The sequence below is a fragment of the Mirounga leonina genome, unplaced genomic scaffold, assembly GCF_011800145.1.
Source record: "Mirounga leonina isolate KUSES-001 unplaced genomic scaffold, KU_Mleo_1.0 Mir_201, whole genome shotgun sequence".
Taxonomy (NCBI): Eukaryota; Metazoa; Chordata; class Mammalia; order Carnivora; family Phocidae; genus Mirounga; species Mirounga leonina.
Window position 1 is genome coordinate 20,488,444 of NW_023270504.1, and position 18,616 is coordinate 20,507,059.

Sequence of the window (18,616 nt, forward strand, 5' to 3'; positions counted from 1 at the left end):
GGGGAGTCTGCCTCTCCCTCTGACCCTCCCCGCTTCATGCTCTCTCTCTCTCAAATAAAAAAAATCTTAAAAAATAAAATGAGGATAATAATAGTACCCACGTCAGAGGGTGGTTGTACGAGGATTAAATGAGACCATCTGTGTATTTATTGTTAAGTTTTTCATTTTAATTCCAGTATAGTTAAAATGCAGTGTTTTCTGTTACTTTCAGCTGTGCGCTCTAGTGACTTAGCACTTCTCTACATCACCCGGTGTGCTCATCACGACAAGTGTACTTACTTCTTCATCCCCATCACCTATTTCCCTCATCCCCCACCCACTCCCCTCTGGTAACCATCAATGTATGCTCTAGAGTTAAGAGTTTCTTTCTTTCTTTGTCTCTTTTTTTTCCCCTTGCCTGTTTGTTTCTTAGATTCCACATAGAAGTTGAAATCATATGGTATTTGTCTTTCTCTGACTTATGTCACTTAGCATTACGTGCTAAGCTAGCTCCTTCCATGTTGTTGCAAATGGCAAGATTTCATTCTTCTTTATGGCCAAATAGTATTCCATTGTGTGTGTGTATACCACATCTTCTTTATCCACTCATCTATCAGTGGACACTTGGGCTACTTCCATAATTTGGCTATTGTAAATAATGCTGCTATAACATAGGGATGCATGTATGCCTTTGAATTAGTGTTCTTGTATTATTTGGGTAAATACCCAGTAGTGCAATTACTGGATCATAGCGTAGTTCTAGTTTTAATTTTTTGAGGAAACTCCATACTGTTTTCTAGACTGATTGTCCCAGTTAGCATTCCCACCAACAGTGTAGGAGGGTTTCTTTTTCTCCACATCCCCGAGAGACAGTCTATTTAAATGTTCAGCCCAGTACTTGGAAATAGTAGGGATTCATTAGCTGTTAGATATTATTCTGGTAGATATTATTTTATTAATATGTACTATGTACCATAATATTATTATATTATTAAACCTCTAGCAAAGGTGCTCAACAAAATTTTTTTTTTTAAGCTTTTATTTATTTATTTGACAGAGAGAGACACAGCGAGAGAGGGAACACAAGCAGGGGGAGTGGTAGAGGGGGAAGCAGGCTTCCCACTGAGCAGGGAGCCTGATGCGGGGCTCGATCCCAGGACCCCGGGATCATGACCTGAGCCGAAGGCAGACGCTTAACGACTGAGCCACCCAGGTGCCCCTCAACAAATATTTTTTGATTGAATTTAGGTTCAGTGGCCATTTCTGTAAACTGTAGGTTATGAGAAGTATATTGTGAGAAGTATATTACTTGTGAGAAGTATATTACTCTTCCTATGGGGAAATCAAGTTTGACAGTCATTATAGACTTGTAACATGTTTTGTCTTTAGTGAGAACTGCCTGTTATCTTCTGAAACTTCTAGGTCTTCATTACTGAATTGGGTGGAAAGTGATATAACTACCTCCCTTCACTTTTAATTTGTAGTCCTGTTGGTGGATAGGAGAAAGACCTATAAAATGATTCCTTTCAGGACCATTGTAAGAAAGGCCTGAAAGGCTCCTTAACTCCAGTGACCCGCTGCTGTGCTTACATGGGAGATACTGCGGTTGATCGAATGGTAGTAATCTCAGCGTGGAAAAACAAATGTGACCTTTGCTACATGTGCAAAAGCTGAAAAGTTGTAGTACACATCATTAAGATCTTCACAGCCTGATTGTGAACCTCCCAGAAGCAAATGAGAACATGAGAAGACTGGGGCTCTGGCACAGCGCCAGGGTCAGTGGGTCAGTCCAGGAAACTCACCTGGTTCCCAAAGCTGTTTCTTGACATTATCATCTCCTAGTTGAGAGAGGGTTGCATACATGACTTGGATTTATTAAGTCTACCTTTTATGTAAAATGTATTTATTGTGCCAGATGTGGTAAACGAAGAGGTTTAGAATTGGCATATTTCAGGAGGGAAAATAGGAAGAAAATGACCAACTGTCTCTCAGGTAGTTGGAAAACTTTTGTAGAGGAGGTACCATTCCAAGAAAGGGAATAAATGACCAGAGTTGCTTAAAAGAGAATTATTTCAGGCTTAGAACATTTTGAACTAAAGGAAGTGGGGTTGTGTAGGCTTGCCTGGAAAATGGTAGACAGGCTGTCGGTTGAACAAACACGTACTGAGTACAACTAGGTACCTGGTGCTGAAGGTAGAAAAACAAGTGCGAATCAGTCCAAGATCTCACTACTTCATTACTTAATAGGAGAGACAAGAATTATCTGCTCATTACAACAGTGTGCTTGGTGAACAGAGTACTTTGGAAGGGCAGAGAATGGAATGGTGAATTATGCATCAGTGGAAGGAGCTAATTTCAGTAAAGTTAATTTCATCAAAGCCGGAAAAGTGGACGAGAGTGACCGGGAAGAGGAACAGGGCCTACGAAGCACAGGAGTGGTGTGAACGGCCGCAGGGAGGGCTGGGTGTACATGTGACATTGGGGGATTTGGACGAGAGCAGGCGGCGACACGACATTGAAGTGTGGGCAGAGCACTTAGCCCATGTTTGGTTACTCTGGATTTTGTTCAGTATATGGTTTAGAGATGAAGCATCACAACTTCAAGAGCTCCCTGGTGGCTTTTTTGTTGTGGCTGCCCACTGACTGAGCAGTGACAGGCAACAGAGAGGAGAGGACAAACGGGAGAGGGATACCAAAAGGATCTGGCAACCATTTGGATGGGGGTCGTGAAGGAAGAGAAATGACACGAACATATTTTCTAGCTCAAGTGTCTGAGTAGATGGTATTACCATAAACCCAACTTTGGGTTACAGAGAGAGATAATTTGTTGAGTTTCTGACATTGTGAGTTTGAAGGGCCTGAGAAACATACAAACGGAGATACCCAGTAGGTAGTTGGAAAAATGGGTGGGAAATTAAAGAGAATGTATATTTAAAAGTTGTCAGTGTGTAGAACTGATAATTAAAGCAAAGGCAATAGATTCAGTCTTTTAAAGAGAGTATTCAGAGCCACAAGACTGCCTAGGACTTTATCTTTGAGAACAACCAGCATGTTCCGTTTGGGAAGAAAATGTTCTTGTTGTGTGTGCCTATCTATACTCTAAAGTCATAGTAAACTGTCATGGTTTTATTTTGTGTTCTTCCACTTCTCAGTAATGAAGATAACAGAGTTGATTATATTAATGATGCGTGATCTTCAAGCATATTACTTTATTTTCAAGATTTACTTATTTGAGAGAGTTGGGGGAGGGGCAGCGGGAGAGAATCGCAGGCAGACCCCCTGCTGATTGTGGAGCCTAACACCGGCCGGGCTCGATCTCATGACCCTGAAATCATGACCTGAGCTGAAACCAAGAGTCAGATGCTCAGCCTACTGAGCCACCCAGGCATCCCTTCAAGCATACTATTTTACACAGCCTTTTTTTTGCCCTTAAAAACAATTCTGCTTTAAACTAAAGTCTCTAAATGTCCCTGTGCTAGGTTTTTGGATTTCACTGATTGAATTAACTCTGATTTCAAGGAAACTAGTAATTGTTATCATTAAACTTTTACTCTTCCAAAATGATTGTGCTGGTATGTTAATCACTTTAATTGCTCTTTCCCTCCATAGGAGCTGATGCAACAGAATGGGATTGGTTATGTGTTAAATGCCAGCAATACCTGTCCTAAGCCTGACTTTATCCCCGAGTCTCACTTCCTGCGAGTGCCTGTGAATGACAGCTTTTGTGAGAAGATTTTGCCATGGTTGGACAAATCAGTGGATTTCATTGGTAAGTAGCTCCGGTGGTATTACAAGTCGTCTGGGTTATAGTCTCATGTGCAGGTGCACCCTTTACCTCCCTCCCTTTTTCTCTCTGGAGAGAAAAGGGGCCTATGTTCAGAGATTTCGTAAGTCTAGGAACAACACATGATGCTGCTTATCTTATTCAGTGGCCAAGGTGACGTGTGTGCCATGCTGTTCCTGAGGGACTGCCCTGTGACATTCCAGCTACCTTAACACTACCAAGGTTAAGCCTGATGGGATCTGTGATTGTGTATTTGCCAGTGTTTGAAAATCACTTAAACTTCTGGGATTAAATTTTAGCCATTTTTTCAAATCCTATAAAAGACTTTTGGAAACCTTGGTGGCATTCCTTAAACTGTTTTTACCTCGCTGCTGTGTTCTCCCCAGAGAAAAGTCAAATCCTGTGAAAACACATATCATTACATTTAAAGCCTTTATGTCACGAGATTTGTAAGCCTCAGTTCGCTTGCCAATAATTTCAAGTAGTATGGGATCTAATAAAATTCCAGCACATGCACACACACACTCACTCACTCACTCACGTCCTTGGGGTTGGTTGTGGCAGGCTCTGATCTGCCCTGTGCTGTGTTCTGGTTGCTGGCCAGTCAGTCCTGGAGCCTCCCGACTCCTAGCTGCAGGGGCTTGGTGACACTGTGGCGCCTCAGGATCGGGTCTTCTGTGGTAAACTGGTGATGTGTATTTGAAATGTAGTTTTAGTGGAGAGTGGCTGAACAGGGGAGATATGCTGTTCGCTCTTGAGCAGCGTGATGAGCTTCACTCCTGATGTTCCATGTGAGAAGTTTTTGATGTTTTCTTCGTCTAGTCACAGAAGTGTGTGCATTCTACCCCATAATTAATATCTCTGAATTCGTTACTGTAATTAAAAAAGAACTAGTTCCTTTTAAAATGTGAAATTAAGTACATTAAGCCCTTCAACTATACCTTTTTATCTGTGAGAGGAATTTCTAGATAATGCTTTTGGAACTTGGAGTAATTCCAAAACAGTTCTCCCTTTTTTTTTCCTTCAAGATTCCAGATTGCCAAAAGTTTTCATCTTTAATTAGGATGCATTCTTTGAAACATCAGAAGATAAAAGGCTTTAGAGAAGATAATTCACATTATAATATTCACAAACAGAACTCCCAAATGAATCACCCCCACCGTTGTATTTCTAGGAAGTATTCAGTATATCATTCAGTTTTTGCCTCTTTAGAAGGTAACACTTACGGTTAATGTTCCTATTGCATGTCCTGTCAATCCAAAGACATTTGGCTCTAGATTCAGCTAAAAGTGCAATTTCACGATCTATTTAGAAGAGAACTCATCATAATGTCTGAGCTTTAGGAGGGTTAGCAGAAAAGAGAGAATATGAATAACTTTGCCCCAGCTTGCTTGCTTCTCTCCTGAGAGATATTGGGGTCATCCTGCCACTTAATTCAGACAGAAGGAATTTACCATGTTTCAGCTTGGTTAAGCACACCCAAATGCTATTCTAATTTATTAGTAATATCTGAAAATATTTATACTTCCCAGTATTTCATTTACTCGTCCCTATTTACTAGAGTCACCGTTCCCCCACCCCTCCAGGTAATTCAGGGCGTCCAGCGGGGTCACGGTGGTTGCTGGCCTCTGCCGTGCTCTCTGCCGTGGTCCGTCCTGGCAGGGCGCGCAGTGGGAAGACTGCCCCCATACCAGGGCTGAGTGACTTGCAGGCTTGTGGGGGTTTTGTCTTTTTATTACTGAGATAAATTTCAAATAAGTTTCTGGGTTTGTTAGAAGGACTCAAGTGTTCTGGAGTTTTGTCTTTATTTTTAGTTCACACGTGCAGCAGTGAGCTGGGGTTGCCTGGGACTGCGGGACACTCTCAAGATGCCCGGTCCCGGCTGGCTCCCCCTCCGGCCCTCTCCCTCCTCACCCTACCCTTGGCTCCTGCCCCGCCTCTTGGGTTTGCGCGCAGGCTGCACAGGGGGGTGACTCAGGGCATGTACTTTGGAGTCAAACTGTATTTGGGCCCTGCCTTCCTTGGTTACTAGTTAAGTGATTTGGGGTAAGTTTCTCCATTTCCTGACCTGGAAACTGAAGATAGTGTGTGTACTTTAGAGGGATACTGTGAGGATTAAAATAGATAACGGATGGAGAATACCTTGCAAAGTGCCTAATTCATAATTGGCTCTTTAATAGTTTTACAAATGATCATCTGAGAAGTTCTTTTGGTTTTCCTTAGAGCTGTCCTCAGTGAGCTCAATTATTGCTTCTTTATTTTTGGCCTTTATAACGTCTCATCCTCACGGGCTCCCCCTTACCTTTTTCGTTTGTTATCCTCTCTGCCCCTTTTTGTCCTAGATTTTTATTCCTGAACTGCTGTAGTGACAGCCTGCCTTTCTTCTTTCCACTTGTCACCGTCAGTGCTTTTGCTGTTCCCTGTTCAGCAAGCAACCTGCGGTCCTTAGCCTAATGTTCCCAGACCCTGCAGCACCTGCTCCCCACCTTTGACACCTCCTTTCTGGTAACCCCCCTGCCCCACAACATGTGTACCACAGCCACCTGTTGGGTCCCCCTGCACGGCTGCCTCGTACACCTTTCCCTTCTCTTTGCCAGGTCCCTGGGCATGTGACCTCCTTTGCTTTAAGACTCCCTTTAGCACTCATTTCTCCCAAGAGCAGAACCCCAATCCAGTGTAATACTTTTTTTTTTTTTTTTAAGATTTATTTATTTATTTTAGAGAGAGCCTGCACGCATGGGGTGGGGAGGGGTGCGGCAGAGGGAGAGAGAGAGAATCCCAGCTAGACTTCCCGCCGAGCGCTGAGCCTACGGGGCTTGATCCCACAACTCTGAGATCATGACCTGAGCTAAAATCAGGACTGAGCCACCCAGGCGCCCCTCAGATTTCTAAAATACATCCTTAAAAGTGTCGTGATTGTAAAAGCAACGTAAGTACACAATGAAGAATATTCGAAAAAGAGAAAAGGAAACCTAAAACCTCAACATCCTAACACATCTGTTATCATCATTGTTTTATTTCCTTCCAACCCTTTTCACATTTTTTATAAAGATTGCTTTTTAAAGGTATGTATTAGTCAGCCAGCCAGTATGTACTGGGTGCATAATATATGCCCAGTGTGAAGCCCTCTGAGGTAGAAGCAAGATCTTCCTAAGTCCTTATAGTCTTGTTTTGAGATAACTATTTTAAATAATTGAGAGAATATTGTCAACATTTAAAAAAAATTTGAGGGGTGCCTGGTGGGTCACTCGTTCAGCGTCTTGACTCTTGATTTCGGCTCAGGTCATGATCTCAGGGTCATGAGATGGAGCCCCATCAGGCTCTGTGCTGGGTAAGGTTCTCCCTCTCCCCCACCCCACCTCCCCTCCAACTCCCCGCTGCTCCACTCCCCCACTTGAGTGCACACACACTCTCTAACTAAAAAATAAAGTTTAAAAAATTGAAGCCCAGCCTACTTCCAATAAGAATTTAGAGCAGCTTACAGTATGAGACTGGGATCAGAAGATACACACATTACACACATACACATTAAAACAGGATCAAAGGGCAAGAACCAAGTAATATGGGGCTAGAAAAGGTACAGTAAAATCTGAATTACAGTTACCTATTGAAATTGAGTAAAAAATCTCAGCTTTGAGCTTCTTAGCAGCCTAGGCAAAAGGGGAAATACTAAGATTAGTACAGGCTGACGACTGTATAGTTGAAAAAAGGAAGAGAACGGTACGGGCCCAGGAAGGCATGGGACTTTATGTACATGGGTTTATATATTATCACGTTGTATATTATATATTTCTTTGTTTCAAGAAGAATTTATATTCATTTGTTACCGTTTCATTGTGTTTGACTTCACTATCTGAGGAAAGTTGTTTATTCATATACTATCCAAAAGTCCTATGTGTTTTGTACACAATGAATAATAACTCATCTACATTAGGAATTTGTAATACTTACAACAGAAGCAGTGACACTGGAGTGGCCTCATATTATTATTCAGCTGCCAGAGCAGATTCCCAGGATATCTGTTAATTACAGGAACTGTACTACAAGGTTTGGTAACTTTTGCTGGTGTCAGCTAAAACAGGAGTGAAAAGGGAAGAATTGAGCCCCGTGGCAGTGGCTCACCGGTAAGGACGCATGTCGTCGTTTAGAACGGAGGCGGCCCTGGTACCGGCAAAATGTTAGTAGCTTCCAGGCGGCGTGGGGCAACTTACTCCTACAAGTAACTTGTAAAGCCCCTCGACAGGGAAAGATGGCAGCACTGGGGTTGAATGTTCTTGGTTCTAACAAAGTGTCCAAAAGTCCTGCCATGTCGTGTGGAATAGACATGATGCAGTCAAGAACTCCTGGATATCCAGAAAAGGTTCCAGTTCCCTGGGTCCTTGCTAACGTGAGCTGCTAAACCCGATTCATAGCATATACGTGGTTTTCTTCTTAAATTTAGCAAATAAAGTCGAGCCACTTTATGACGTACAGAAAAGTCTAAACAAAAACAGGAAACTATAGGAAGATAGGGTCTGTGAGTCAGCATTTTAAAAGTAGCTTGACCTGGCATCTTCTTGCTTTCTGATGTGATATGGTGATGAAGTCCACCCTCCTGCTTTTTCAGTTAGTAATGTATGTCACATATGTTTGAAATGAGAAAGTATTTTTTAAAATTTCATACCTCCTATATGTAGCAAATCATTATACTGAAATACAACGTTACATGTCAGTTATATCTCAAAACTGAAAATTCTGTCTCTAAACAAAAAAAAGTTTACTATCTCTTCCTAACTAGAAAAAAGTTGAAGTGTCAGACAACATGGGTCAACAAAATACTAGCTACATCTTCGGATTTGAGAGGTTATTTTCTTTATACTTCTCTGTATTCTGCAGTTTTCCACACTAAACAAGTAGAATCATGTCATCATAATGTAGGATTTATACCCAGGGAAAGTTATTAAAATGAAAAAATAATGTAAAAAAAAACCCACTGGGAAATGTACTAAGAAGTGAGCTTGAGTTAGGGAGTGGTTGCTGACTTAACATGTCTGGCCCTTCATTGTCCTGAATATTAATGGTGGGGAAGTGATCTTCCTTTATCTCCCTAAGAAACTATTGAAAGGGACAGTATGTAAGTAGATGAGATTTACTTTGAGTTATCGGATGAAAGGAGGTACATGACCGCAAGATCTCACTGTTGACCACGGTTGTTCTTAGTGACCCTTCTTGAATTTGACTCCCGCAGAGAAAGCCAAGGCCTCCAACGGGCGTGTCCTGGTGCACTGCTTAGCGGGCATCTCTCGCTCAGCCACCATCGCCATCGCCTACATCATGAAGAGGATGGACATGTCCTTAGACGAAGCTTACAGGTGAGGGCCGGCACGCGTCTTGTGCAACAGGCTTTTCATTTGACCTGAAGTGTGAAGGGTGAGGAGGGCAGGTACCCAAATTAAAGCAAATCAGGACTGTTCTAGTTACATGCCTTACAGGTGACTGGATTTTTAAATGGTTTTTCAAAGACCAGAGAAGAATGCACTTTTGTAAGTTAGCATGAATTCCACCTGAACATGTGTCAGATTCCTCCTCAGCTACTTTTTAATTTTCATGAACAACGAATCTGAACAGATCACCATCCTATTTAGTAAGTTTATATCTTTTCCTAGTTGGGGAAGTACATATGAGGAAAAAAGCTCCAGCAGAATACCCATTACAGAATTCCTCCTTCTGCTTCAAGCTTTGTGCCTCTGTCACTGTGAGGAAAAAGCCAAGAGCAAATAACTGTCAAAATCGGTTCACCGAGTAAAATGTCCTACATTCTAGAGTTGTCCAGATTCTGCATTTTGACTGGATTGCTCCCCCGACCCTTGGGCCAAGTGGAGGGCAGGCAAGTGGCAAGCATGCACAGGACCGGAGTTTGTGCAGTGGGTGAATCAGAGGTCCCTGGGTGCTTAGTGGGTAGAGGTGGGTAGTTTCCATGTGATAAAGAGCCAGTACGTACAGATGCAGGAAGGAGGCCTGTTGTAACAATTGGACTTCTTTCTCAAATTGGAAGATCTGGAAAGAAATGAGCTACCTGAGCAGCTTCTCATTCGAGGAGCGAGCCTGGAGAAGGGTCCTGCCTTGGTCTGCATCAGTTCCCTTGTCCCCCAGTCAGGCTTTTCTCCCTACAGATCTTCCGACACCATGTAGAAACCGGAAGGAAAGGCACTCTTCTGTCATGTTACCAAGTCTTATTATGCGGACCCTACATTTATACTTGTTATCATGGGGCCAGATGTTTCTGGCTTCATTACTTTGCTTTAGGTTACTTGATTTCCAAGGAGTTTGTGATTTTTCTCCTTCCATATTCAAATGCAAATCTTCAGTGTAGTTGCACTCCTGCATCTTCTGAGGAGTGTCCATGAAGGTCAGGAGCCACTGAAGAATTTGTCTACTATCTCTAAGAGTCTGTGTTTCCACAATCAAATATAAAAGCTATTTATTACTAGTTTTTACCCCTTGATTCTTTTTTTTTTAAAAAGATTTTATTTATTTGACAGAGAGAGAGACAGCGAGAGCAGGAACACAAGCAGGGGGAGTGGGAGAGGGAGAAGCAGGCTTCCTGCCGAGCAGGGAGCCCGATGTGGGACTCGATCCCAGGACTCTGGGATCATGACCTGAGCTGAAGGCAGATACTTAACGACTGAGCCACCCAGGCGCCCTTGATGATTCTTTTTTACACGTGTTTACAAAAGTGGACCCAGACATTAGGCCTGGTTTTGAATCCCAGCTGTGTGATTTCAGGCAAGTCACTTAAGTAAGGACTTGGTGTCCCTTGTATGATGGGGGTAATCCACCCACCTGACACGGGGTAGGTTTGAGGACTGAATGAGATAATACTCTGTCTAATGCATTAGCCCAGTGCTTAGCACACTCAGGCCACCTGATAGCTGATGACTCTCATTTGAAGACAAAGAGAAGGAACTCGAGTGTGTGCTTTGGTGCTCTGGTCATCTGATAACCTCTTTTCTGGTCATTAACTAAAACATGAAATGTTCTGAGGAAGCGGCTGTGGGGACTTTGAGAGGCACGATACCGGGAAAGCTGTGGAGAGTGGCCGTTACCCGTATGTCTGTTGGTGGCACCACCGAGGGTGGGGGGGGAGGCCCCGGGGGGTGAGCACAGAATCCTCGCTTGCCAGCTGCATTGGAAACTCTGGGTCCTTGAAAATAAGAAGGCTAAACTAGAGCTTTGGGGGCTTGGCCCCTCTCTTTCTAGCATGCTCTAGGGACATGTTGTAGGTCTCCCTGAACTTCCATACCAGTCATCTTCCATAGGTATGTACGGGAGGCTCTAATAATTCCTTATCTTATTTATTCACCTAATATTTCTATTTTCTAGCTGTTTTTAAGATAAAGTGTAGTTGCAAAAGTCAAGATTTTTGTGTCTTTCCTCTCTACATAGATTTGTGAAAGAAAAAAGGCCTACTATCTCTCCAAACTTCAATTTTCTGGGCCAACTCCTGGACTATGAGAAAAAGATTAAAAACCCGACTGGCGCATCAGGGCCAAAGAGCAAACTCAAGCTGCTGCACCTGGAGAAGCCGAACGAACCTGTCCCCGTGGTCTCCGAGGGTGGACAGAAGAGCGCCATGTGCCTCGGTCCACCCTGGGCCAACTCTGCTACCTCAGAGGCGGCAGGGCAAGGGCCCGCGCCCCCGGCCAGCGCGCCCAGCACGCAGCCCTCGCTGGTGGAAGACGGGCCGCTGGTCCAGGCGCTCAGCGGGCTCCACCTGCCCTCGGGCAAGCTTGAAGACAGCAGTAAGCTCAAGCGCTCCTTCTCTCTGGACATCAAATCCGTCTCGTACTCAGCCAGCGTGGCGGCCTCCTTGCATGGTTTCTCCTCCTCAGAAGACGCTCTGGAATACTACAAACCTTCCACAACTCTGGAGGGGACCAGCAAGCTCTGCCAATTCTCCCCGGTTGCAGAAGTATCGGAGCAGAGCCCGGAAAGCAGCCCAGGTAAGGAGGAAGCCAGCCTCCCCAAGAAGCCTCAGCCGGCCAGGCCTTCCGATGGCCAGGGCAAGCGAGTGCACTCAGTTCGACCCGGCGTCGGCGGGACCGGCCCGCGGCCCCTCTGCTCGCCGCTGCACCGGAGCGGGAGCGTGGAGGACAACTGCCATCCCAGCTTCCTTCTTGGCCTGGCCACCAGCCAGCAACCCCTCGCCAAGTCTGCCGCCGGCCTGGGCCTCAAGGGCTGGCACTCGGATATCTTGGCTCCCCAGACCTCCGCCCCTTCCTTGCCCAACAGCTGGTATTTTGCCACGGAGCCCTCTCACTTCTACTCGGCCTCGGCCGTCTACGGGGGCAGCGCCAGCTACTCGGCCTACAGCTGCAGCCAGCTGCCCACCTGCAGCGACCAGGGCTACTCCGTGCGCAGGCGGCAGAAGCCAAGTGACCGAGCCGACTCCCGGCGGAGCTGGCACGAAGAGAGCCCCTTCGAAAAGCAGTTCAAACGCAGAAGCTGCCAGATGGAATTTGGTGAGAGCATCATGTCGGAGAACAGGTCGCGGGAAGAACTGGGCAAAGTGGGCAGCCAGTCCAGCTTTTCAGGCAGCATGGAAATCATTGAGGTCTCCTGAGAAGGAAGACACTTGGGACTTCTATGGACAATATTTCTCTTGTTCACAAAAAAAAAATATTCCCTGTAAATCTGAAATATATATATGTACATACATATATATTTTTGGAAAATGGAGCTATGGTGTAAAAGCAAAAGATGGATCAACACAGCTGTTCTCTCAACGTCTTGCACTTGAGAGATCAGCTACTCTTTCTCAACAAGAGTGGAAGGGCAGATGCTAGATTTCCTCCTAGACAGATGAAAAATTGTACGCAGCGCATTGCACATCCTCTCGTTTTTACTGAATCCAGTTTGATTTGGTGTTGGAGGACAAAATACCCTCCCGTTTCCATGTTGTGCTACAAGAGATCTCGAGTACTAGTCTCTGTCCGGCCCCTTCCGTAGTGCACCTTAGCGCTGAGACTGAGCCAGCTCGTGGGTTGGGCGGGTAGACCCCATCAGGGACAGAACCTCATGGTAAACGCAAGAGAAATGATCCCATCCAAAGCGGATTCGCACCTCCAAGCTCACGTGGCAGCCGAGCACTGCGAGCCGCATTCTGCTGCACAGACCGTTAGGGGCCTTGCCAAGGTCAACTTCAGAGCAAACCCAGTACCTCAGACTGAAAGTCGGGGCTTTCACCACTACCAAGTCTGGTAGCCTGTCTTCTAGGCATTGTGAATAGGTAGGTAGCTAGTCACACTTTGCAGACCAATTCAGACCGTCTCTGCACAAATTTCCAGGTGGGCCTGGATGGAGGTAGTTAGTTTTTTCTTCTCAGCTTGATGAAGAGAAGGGAAACCATCTAGGAGTCAATTGAACGGCCAGAGATCTGGCCGCATGATGATTTAAGGTAGGTCGGGAGGCTAAACAAGTCTGTCTACCTCCCTGCATGTAAATCAAAGAATTGTTCCAAATGGGCTTGTTAATCCTTTAAATAAAGATGAACTTGGTTGAAGCCAGATGTGAATTTATTTGGGTTGGTAGCAGAACAGCAGTACCTTCAAGTTCTCAGCCAAAGTAGATTTTTTTTCCAGTTCAGTTTCTTTGCACAGATACATTCTGTAAAAACCTAACAGGTAGACTTTTCAAGGAAACTACTAAGAGGGAGAAAAGCTCTGGAAAGAGTAAAGAATTAAAATCGTTAAGAAGGAGAGGCAGGAAACTCGTTTTTCTCAATGGTTTTGTTCCCCTGAGCATGTGATGAGGGAGGTAGTTCTGTAATTTCCTCAGACTTTCCGATTTACTAATAGGGCTGAGAAGCTAGTTCCATGAGGAGGGTTCAGAATACAACCTCATAGGCAGGTGAGGGGAAGGGGGCAGCATTTTGTTTCGTGTGAGCAGAGTGGAAAGCCACAGCCAAGCTGTTCTCAGAAACTATCCCCGGCATTTCTTTTAGTAGAAGGGACATATCAAAATGGAGCGGGACCAAGGTGGCCTCTCAGTCTTTGACCTACAATCACTGTATGGAATCAGTCCTGGCAGCTGAAAATAGGAGTCGATTGGAACAAGTACACAAGTGATTAGTACATATCTGCTTTTGAGCTTCCTGGCTTGAGTCTTGTCAGCTACAGTATGGTCCTCTTTTGAAGCCTTAATTCACGTCAGCAGCTTTTTGTGTGTGTGTGGGGGGGTGATGTCATTATTCTTTACTGTAAGTGTAGCCAGTTGCTGACTCATATCTCAGGTTTTTCTGTGTTCGAGAAATGGATAGTCCTTCGACTAGGATGTGACTTCATGTTTCCTGTGATGACTGCTGAAACCAGCACAGAACGAATGACATGATTCAGAACACACTTGCTCGTGATGATTCTGAGCGTCACGTAACGTAACTGCTTGTACACAAATAACGTGCTGTGAGCCGGGTGTAAAAGGCAGGCGGGAAGAGAGGACACTGCATAGGGAGCTCAGTGTTACTGTGTGGGAAAAGTTCTATTCAATGAGCTGAGGTAGTTTTTCTACATACATTTAACTTGGGGATGTAATCAGACATTTCAAGGTGTCACGGAGTCATTTTTGAGGTGTTACGTATACACCAAGCGTGGAAGAGCTCACTCCTTCCAGAGTCTGGTCACAACCGTGGAACATTTTTAGGAAGGGAAAGCAAGAGCTCCAGTGTTAAGTATGTCCCAGGCTCCTGGCCATGGTCCCCTTCCCCCCCGTGACTGTGAGGTAGTCCTGCCCTACAGCCGTCATCCTGGATTGCGCCTGTCAGGTACGCGGTTCCCGGGGCCCAGACTGCCGCCGCGTGGGCGGGCGGGCTGCTCTCTCCACGGAGGCATAGGGGACGCCCTGGGGTCTGTCAGCGTGACAGTGAACGGGGATTTCTAAAGAGCAAAACTAGACTTCCGTGTGAGAAAGGCTGGACAATGGTTTAGGACATTTGTAAAGGGAGGTGGAAAGACTGTATAAATGTTTATTATGAATATAGTGTTCTTTTGGAGTAAGATGCTGTTGAATGGTTAAATTGTGCATTTCTCATTTTGATGTTCATGTATGTTAATATGAAATAAAATCAAAACTGGTACCTGTTTATACATAAATGAGAAAGGACCTCTCCTTGCAAACTGGTTGGCGGGAAGAGCAACATCCGAGTTGCACAAGGAGGCCGCGGTGGAACCCGTCGAAGGGTTCCCGTGTCGAAGGGATCTTAGCTCAAAATAAAGTGCTGAGGGCATCAGACACGGTACGTGCACCATCAGCCCACAAAACAACGGCACCTTGGCTAACAGTGCCCGGCTGGCCTCCGTTCTTTAGCGCGTATCCCAGATGCACACTACAGTGGAGAACCCTAGACACGGTAAATATCTGCTGGCTGACTGAACCGAGAATGAGTATAGGGTAGGAAGAAGAGAGGCCAGATGCACAGTCCTGGCACATTCTAATGGAATATGTAAATGGTTTTATAATTCTTGTAGGAAAAATGGGGACTAGTCCTAGATCTGTTCTCCATCCTTGCCATGTACATCTTCATGACCCCTCTGCTTATATATGGCACTAGGAGCTTAGTCTCATCAGTCTGTCAGAGAGTTCTGTGCATCAAAGGAATAAGCATTTACCTCCATAAATATGCTTCATAATAAAGCATATTACCCTGGAATAATGATGAGAATCACAGGTGACGTCATTTAAGTTGGTTGGGACAGGCTTCCAAGTTGAAGTTAAATTTAAGAAAATTTAAAAGCAAGAAGGATGGTACTGGGTGAGCCAAGACTAGAAGAGCTGCCTTGGCCAGGACCTTGCAAAGAACTGGAGGCGGGCAAGGGACACAAGAGGAAAGGGAGTGTCGAATACGTCTGACTCCAGAGACGGAAGGCGGCATGTGCGAGCAGGTGTTCAGTGAGAGGCTTCAGATGAGGAGGTGCAGATCTTGGGAAGTCCTGAAGGTCAAGCCACTTACGACTTAAGTGCACAGATTTGGGGACCTCCTAGAGATCAGTAAGAGCAGGCTAGTGCTGGAGGACTAGTTTGGGTCTGACAATGAAAATTAGAGCAGGGCTCAGGCTAAGGGGAAACAAGGAAGGTAGAGATGGCAAGGGAAGGGTGTACATACTGGGACTAGGTGACAAACTTCACCTAAAAGCTGTCCCTGTTATTTTAAATACTGTCTGGTTTTGTTTTCTGACCCCACGCAGAAATGTTTTAGATCCAGTAACATTTGTCTAGATGCTTTTCTCTGAATATTACTTGCCTGCATCTATAAATGGAAGAGGGAAGTGAGTTATTTCTAGCATTCCGTGGGGCCCATTCATCCTTGTACAGCGTAATTATACTCGGTTATATCTTTAAAGTATTGTGAAATCAACTGGAAAATGACATCACTGTCTTGGAAGAGGTTTACAAGTCAGTCCCATTGTTGCAGTTTATGTGCACAGGCATCAAATGGGGTTTATGTAAAAACCAGTTTCATTCCTTTGGTTCTAGCTAAAACAGTAAAGCCCGTGGAACCGCTGTCACACGGGAAATGCAGGCTGTGACCTCGCGGGCGCAGTGTCCCAGGCCAACAGGGTGGCTTGCAGAGGGTGAGTGCAGCCGTGCTCTGGGTTCTCTCTGCTCAAGGGAACTGCGACAGTTTCAAAGGCTGAAATTAAAGTACTTGGTTCACCAAAGCTTTGAGCGTGAATCCCGCTCACTGTACATAATAAAAATAAAGGGTCGCAGTAAAAAGAGGCCTTGACTGGTGAAGAAAATGGGAGTCCTTAGTAAATTCCGTCAGGCTTTATATCGACACGGATAACGCACAAATTCCTAACAGTGATGGACACGCATCAGCACACCACAGGAGATGCTGGTTAGACTGGGAAGCAACTAGGTAGAGTTGCCAAGAATTTTTATTTTTTTGGTTTGAGGCATGTGAATAAAGAAGTTATCTGGTCACCCTTCCCCTCTGGAATCGGGCCATTTGAATGGAAGCGACACGCCTTGTGTGTGTGCAAGAAATTCAGTGTTCCTTACTGTACGTTGGTCAACAGCAGTGACCTCTCCCCTGGGGCGCTACGCAGCTCTTAACTGAGGAATGAGAGGGCAGGGGAAAGAAGAGCAAATTATTTCTCTTGGCATGAAGAACAATTTACACCTACGACATCCCCAAGAGGAAAAACTGTCACTTCACTCTACCCTTCGATCTTTAATAGCAACATTTTAAGTAGTTTCCTACTGAGTACTGTATGTCTGGGTTTAAGCTGAGGTATAAACAAATCGGGAAGATAAAATTTCACTCACCCTAGAATCTTAATCCATGTTTGCTCCCAGCTTCCATTGCTGCAGATTCCTGGTTTTGCCTTGGGACTTGGTAAGGGAAATGCCAAAGCTAAGTAAGTTCCACAACTCCACAGAAGCAGGGGCACATGTCAGTCCCCCAGGGCCATTAGTTTATGTAACCTTGGAAACAGCATGTTTGGAATACCCATAATGTACCTTCTTCATATGTCGGCGGAAAGAGCAAAGAAATACCCAGAGGAGATTTTAACGAACGAAAAGCCCCACCTCATTCCTTGAGTGCACTCCTGTATCTCAGGCTATGGAGTCCTCAGAATTCACTTCTTCAAATACTCTGCGGAGAATATAAATTACATTCCTAAGAAGGACAGAACATTAAGGGCAACAAAGACATGACATCTGTCAAATTATATAGGCTCTCATGGAATCTACACTCTCACTGGCTCTTAACCCCACAATTCAGTCCCTGTAAACTGACGTGCACACATGACAGGGGGTGAAGGCCCGCTTCCACCAACATCCACTTTGAGTCAAATAAGGACACTGCGGTTATAGGGGCCTGTTTGACAGTGTCCGTAATACAGATGCATAGAGCAATAGATTAGCAAAACTGGTGCTCAAAAGAAGGGAGCCACTGGACACTTTCTAATTTCTACTTAACAAAAAGAAGGAAACAAGCTCTGTTGGGAGCTCGGAACTTCAAGTCCCTTCTGAAACGCAGGGCCACTGCTCAGAGACAACAGGTAGAGGTGTTGCCAGAGTCACAGAAGTGGAATCCTGGAGCCGGAAGAGGCCCGAGAGCCCATCCAGACCAGCTCACACACAGGGAGGTGGAAACAGGCTCAGGGAAATGAAGGCATCTGCCAAAGGTCAAGGCTGGAAATCTACAGCCAGGGCCCCCTACAACGCCAGGCTGCCTCTTTGTCCCCGAAGCTCCTAGAGGGTCCAGATAGGTCACCAGGCATTAAGCAACAGAGATTCAGCAGAATGAGCTCTTCAAATAGCACATCACTCAGATTCCCAGAATCTGCCAGAAAATGTAAAAATCTGAGGCCGGAAAAGGCTGGTAGCGCCATGTTACCAGCCAGGGTTCAGTCGGAGCAGAGGCACCAGGAATGACACAGAATCGGGGACGGGGGCGTTGAAGGACTGACTTCGAGCACTTCATTACAGGTGCTGCTAAGAGAGCCCCAGTCGAGCTGTTCCTGGCGCACGTGAAGTCACCGGGCAGGCGGTCGGGAAAGAAGGGAAGGCCGGGACGGCTGGAGCCCGCGAGCAACCCGCCGGAACCTGGCCTCTCGCCAGGACCCACGCTGGCCTGCCCCCTTCTCGAAGCTGCGGCCTCCTGCCGCAGAGGGCCTACAGGAGAAGCTCGATTCGTACCTGGCCCGCCATTTGGAAGAGCCGAAGGCAGGGTTCTGTGGGAGCCAGGGGAGCCGTGAGGCCGGCAGCCGTCCGCGAACGCGAGCCTGAGGTGCAGCAGGGCCTGACGTCGGCGACCTCCGGTGACGGAGCAAAGCTGCAGCTTTCTGTCCACTTCCAAACCTCACG

The 18,616-nt window shown here is 45.6% G+C and overlaps 1 protein-coding gene across 1 annotated transcript in view; it reads left to right on the plus strand.

Annotated features, from left to right (window-relative positions):
- The window catches only part of DUSP16 (dual specificity phosphatase 16), an 80,066-nt gene extending 67,447 nt beyond the window's left edge, over positions 1-12,619 (plus strand). The window contains exons 6-8 of the mRNA XM_035028198.1: positions 3,589-3,748; positions 8,991-9,114; positions 11,189-12,619. Of these exons, the coding sequence (XP_034884089.1) occupies positions 3,589-3,748; positions 8,991-9,114; positions 11,189-12,365 (1,461 nt within the window). The 3' untranslated portion in view covers positions 12,366-12,619. The remainder of the gene's footprint in view (positions 1-3,588; positions 3,749-8,990; positions 9,115-11,188) is intronic.
- The last annotated feature ends 5,997 nt before the right edge of the window (positions 12,620-18,616 follow it).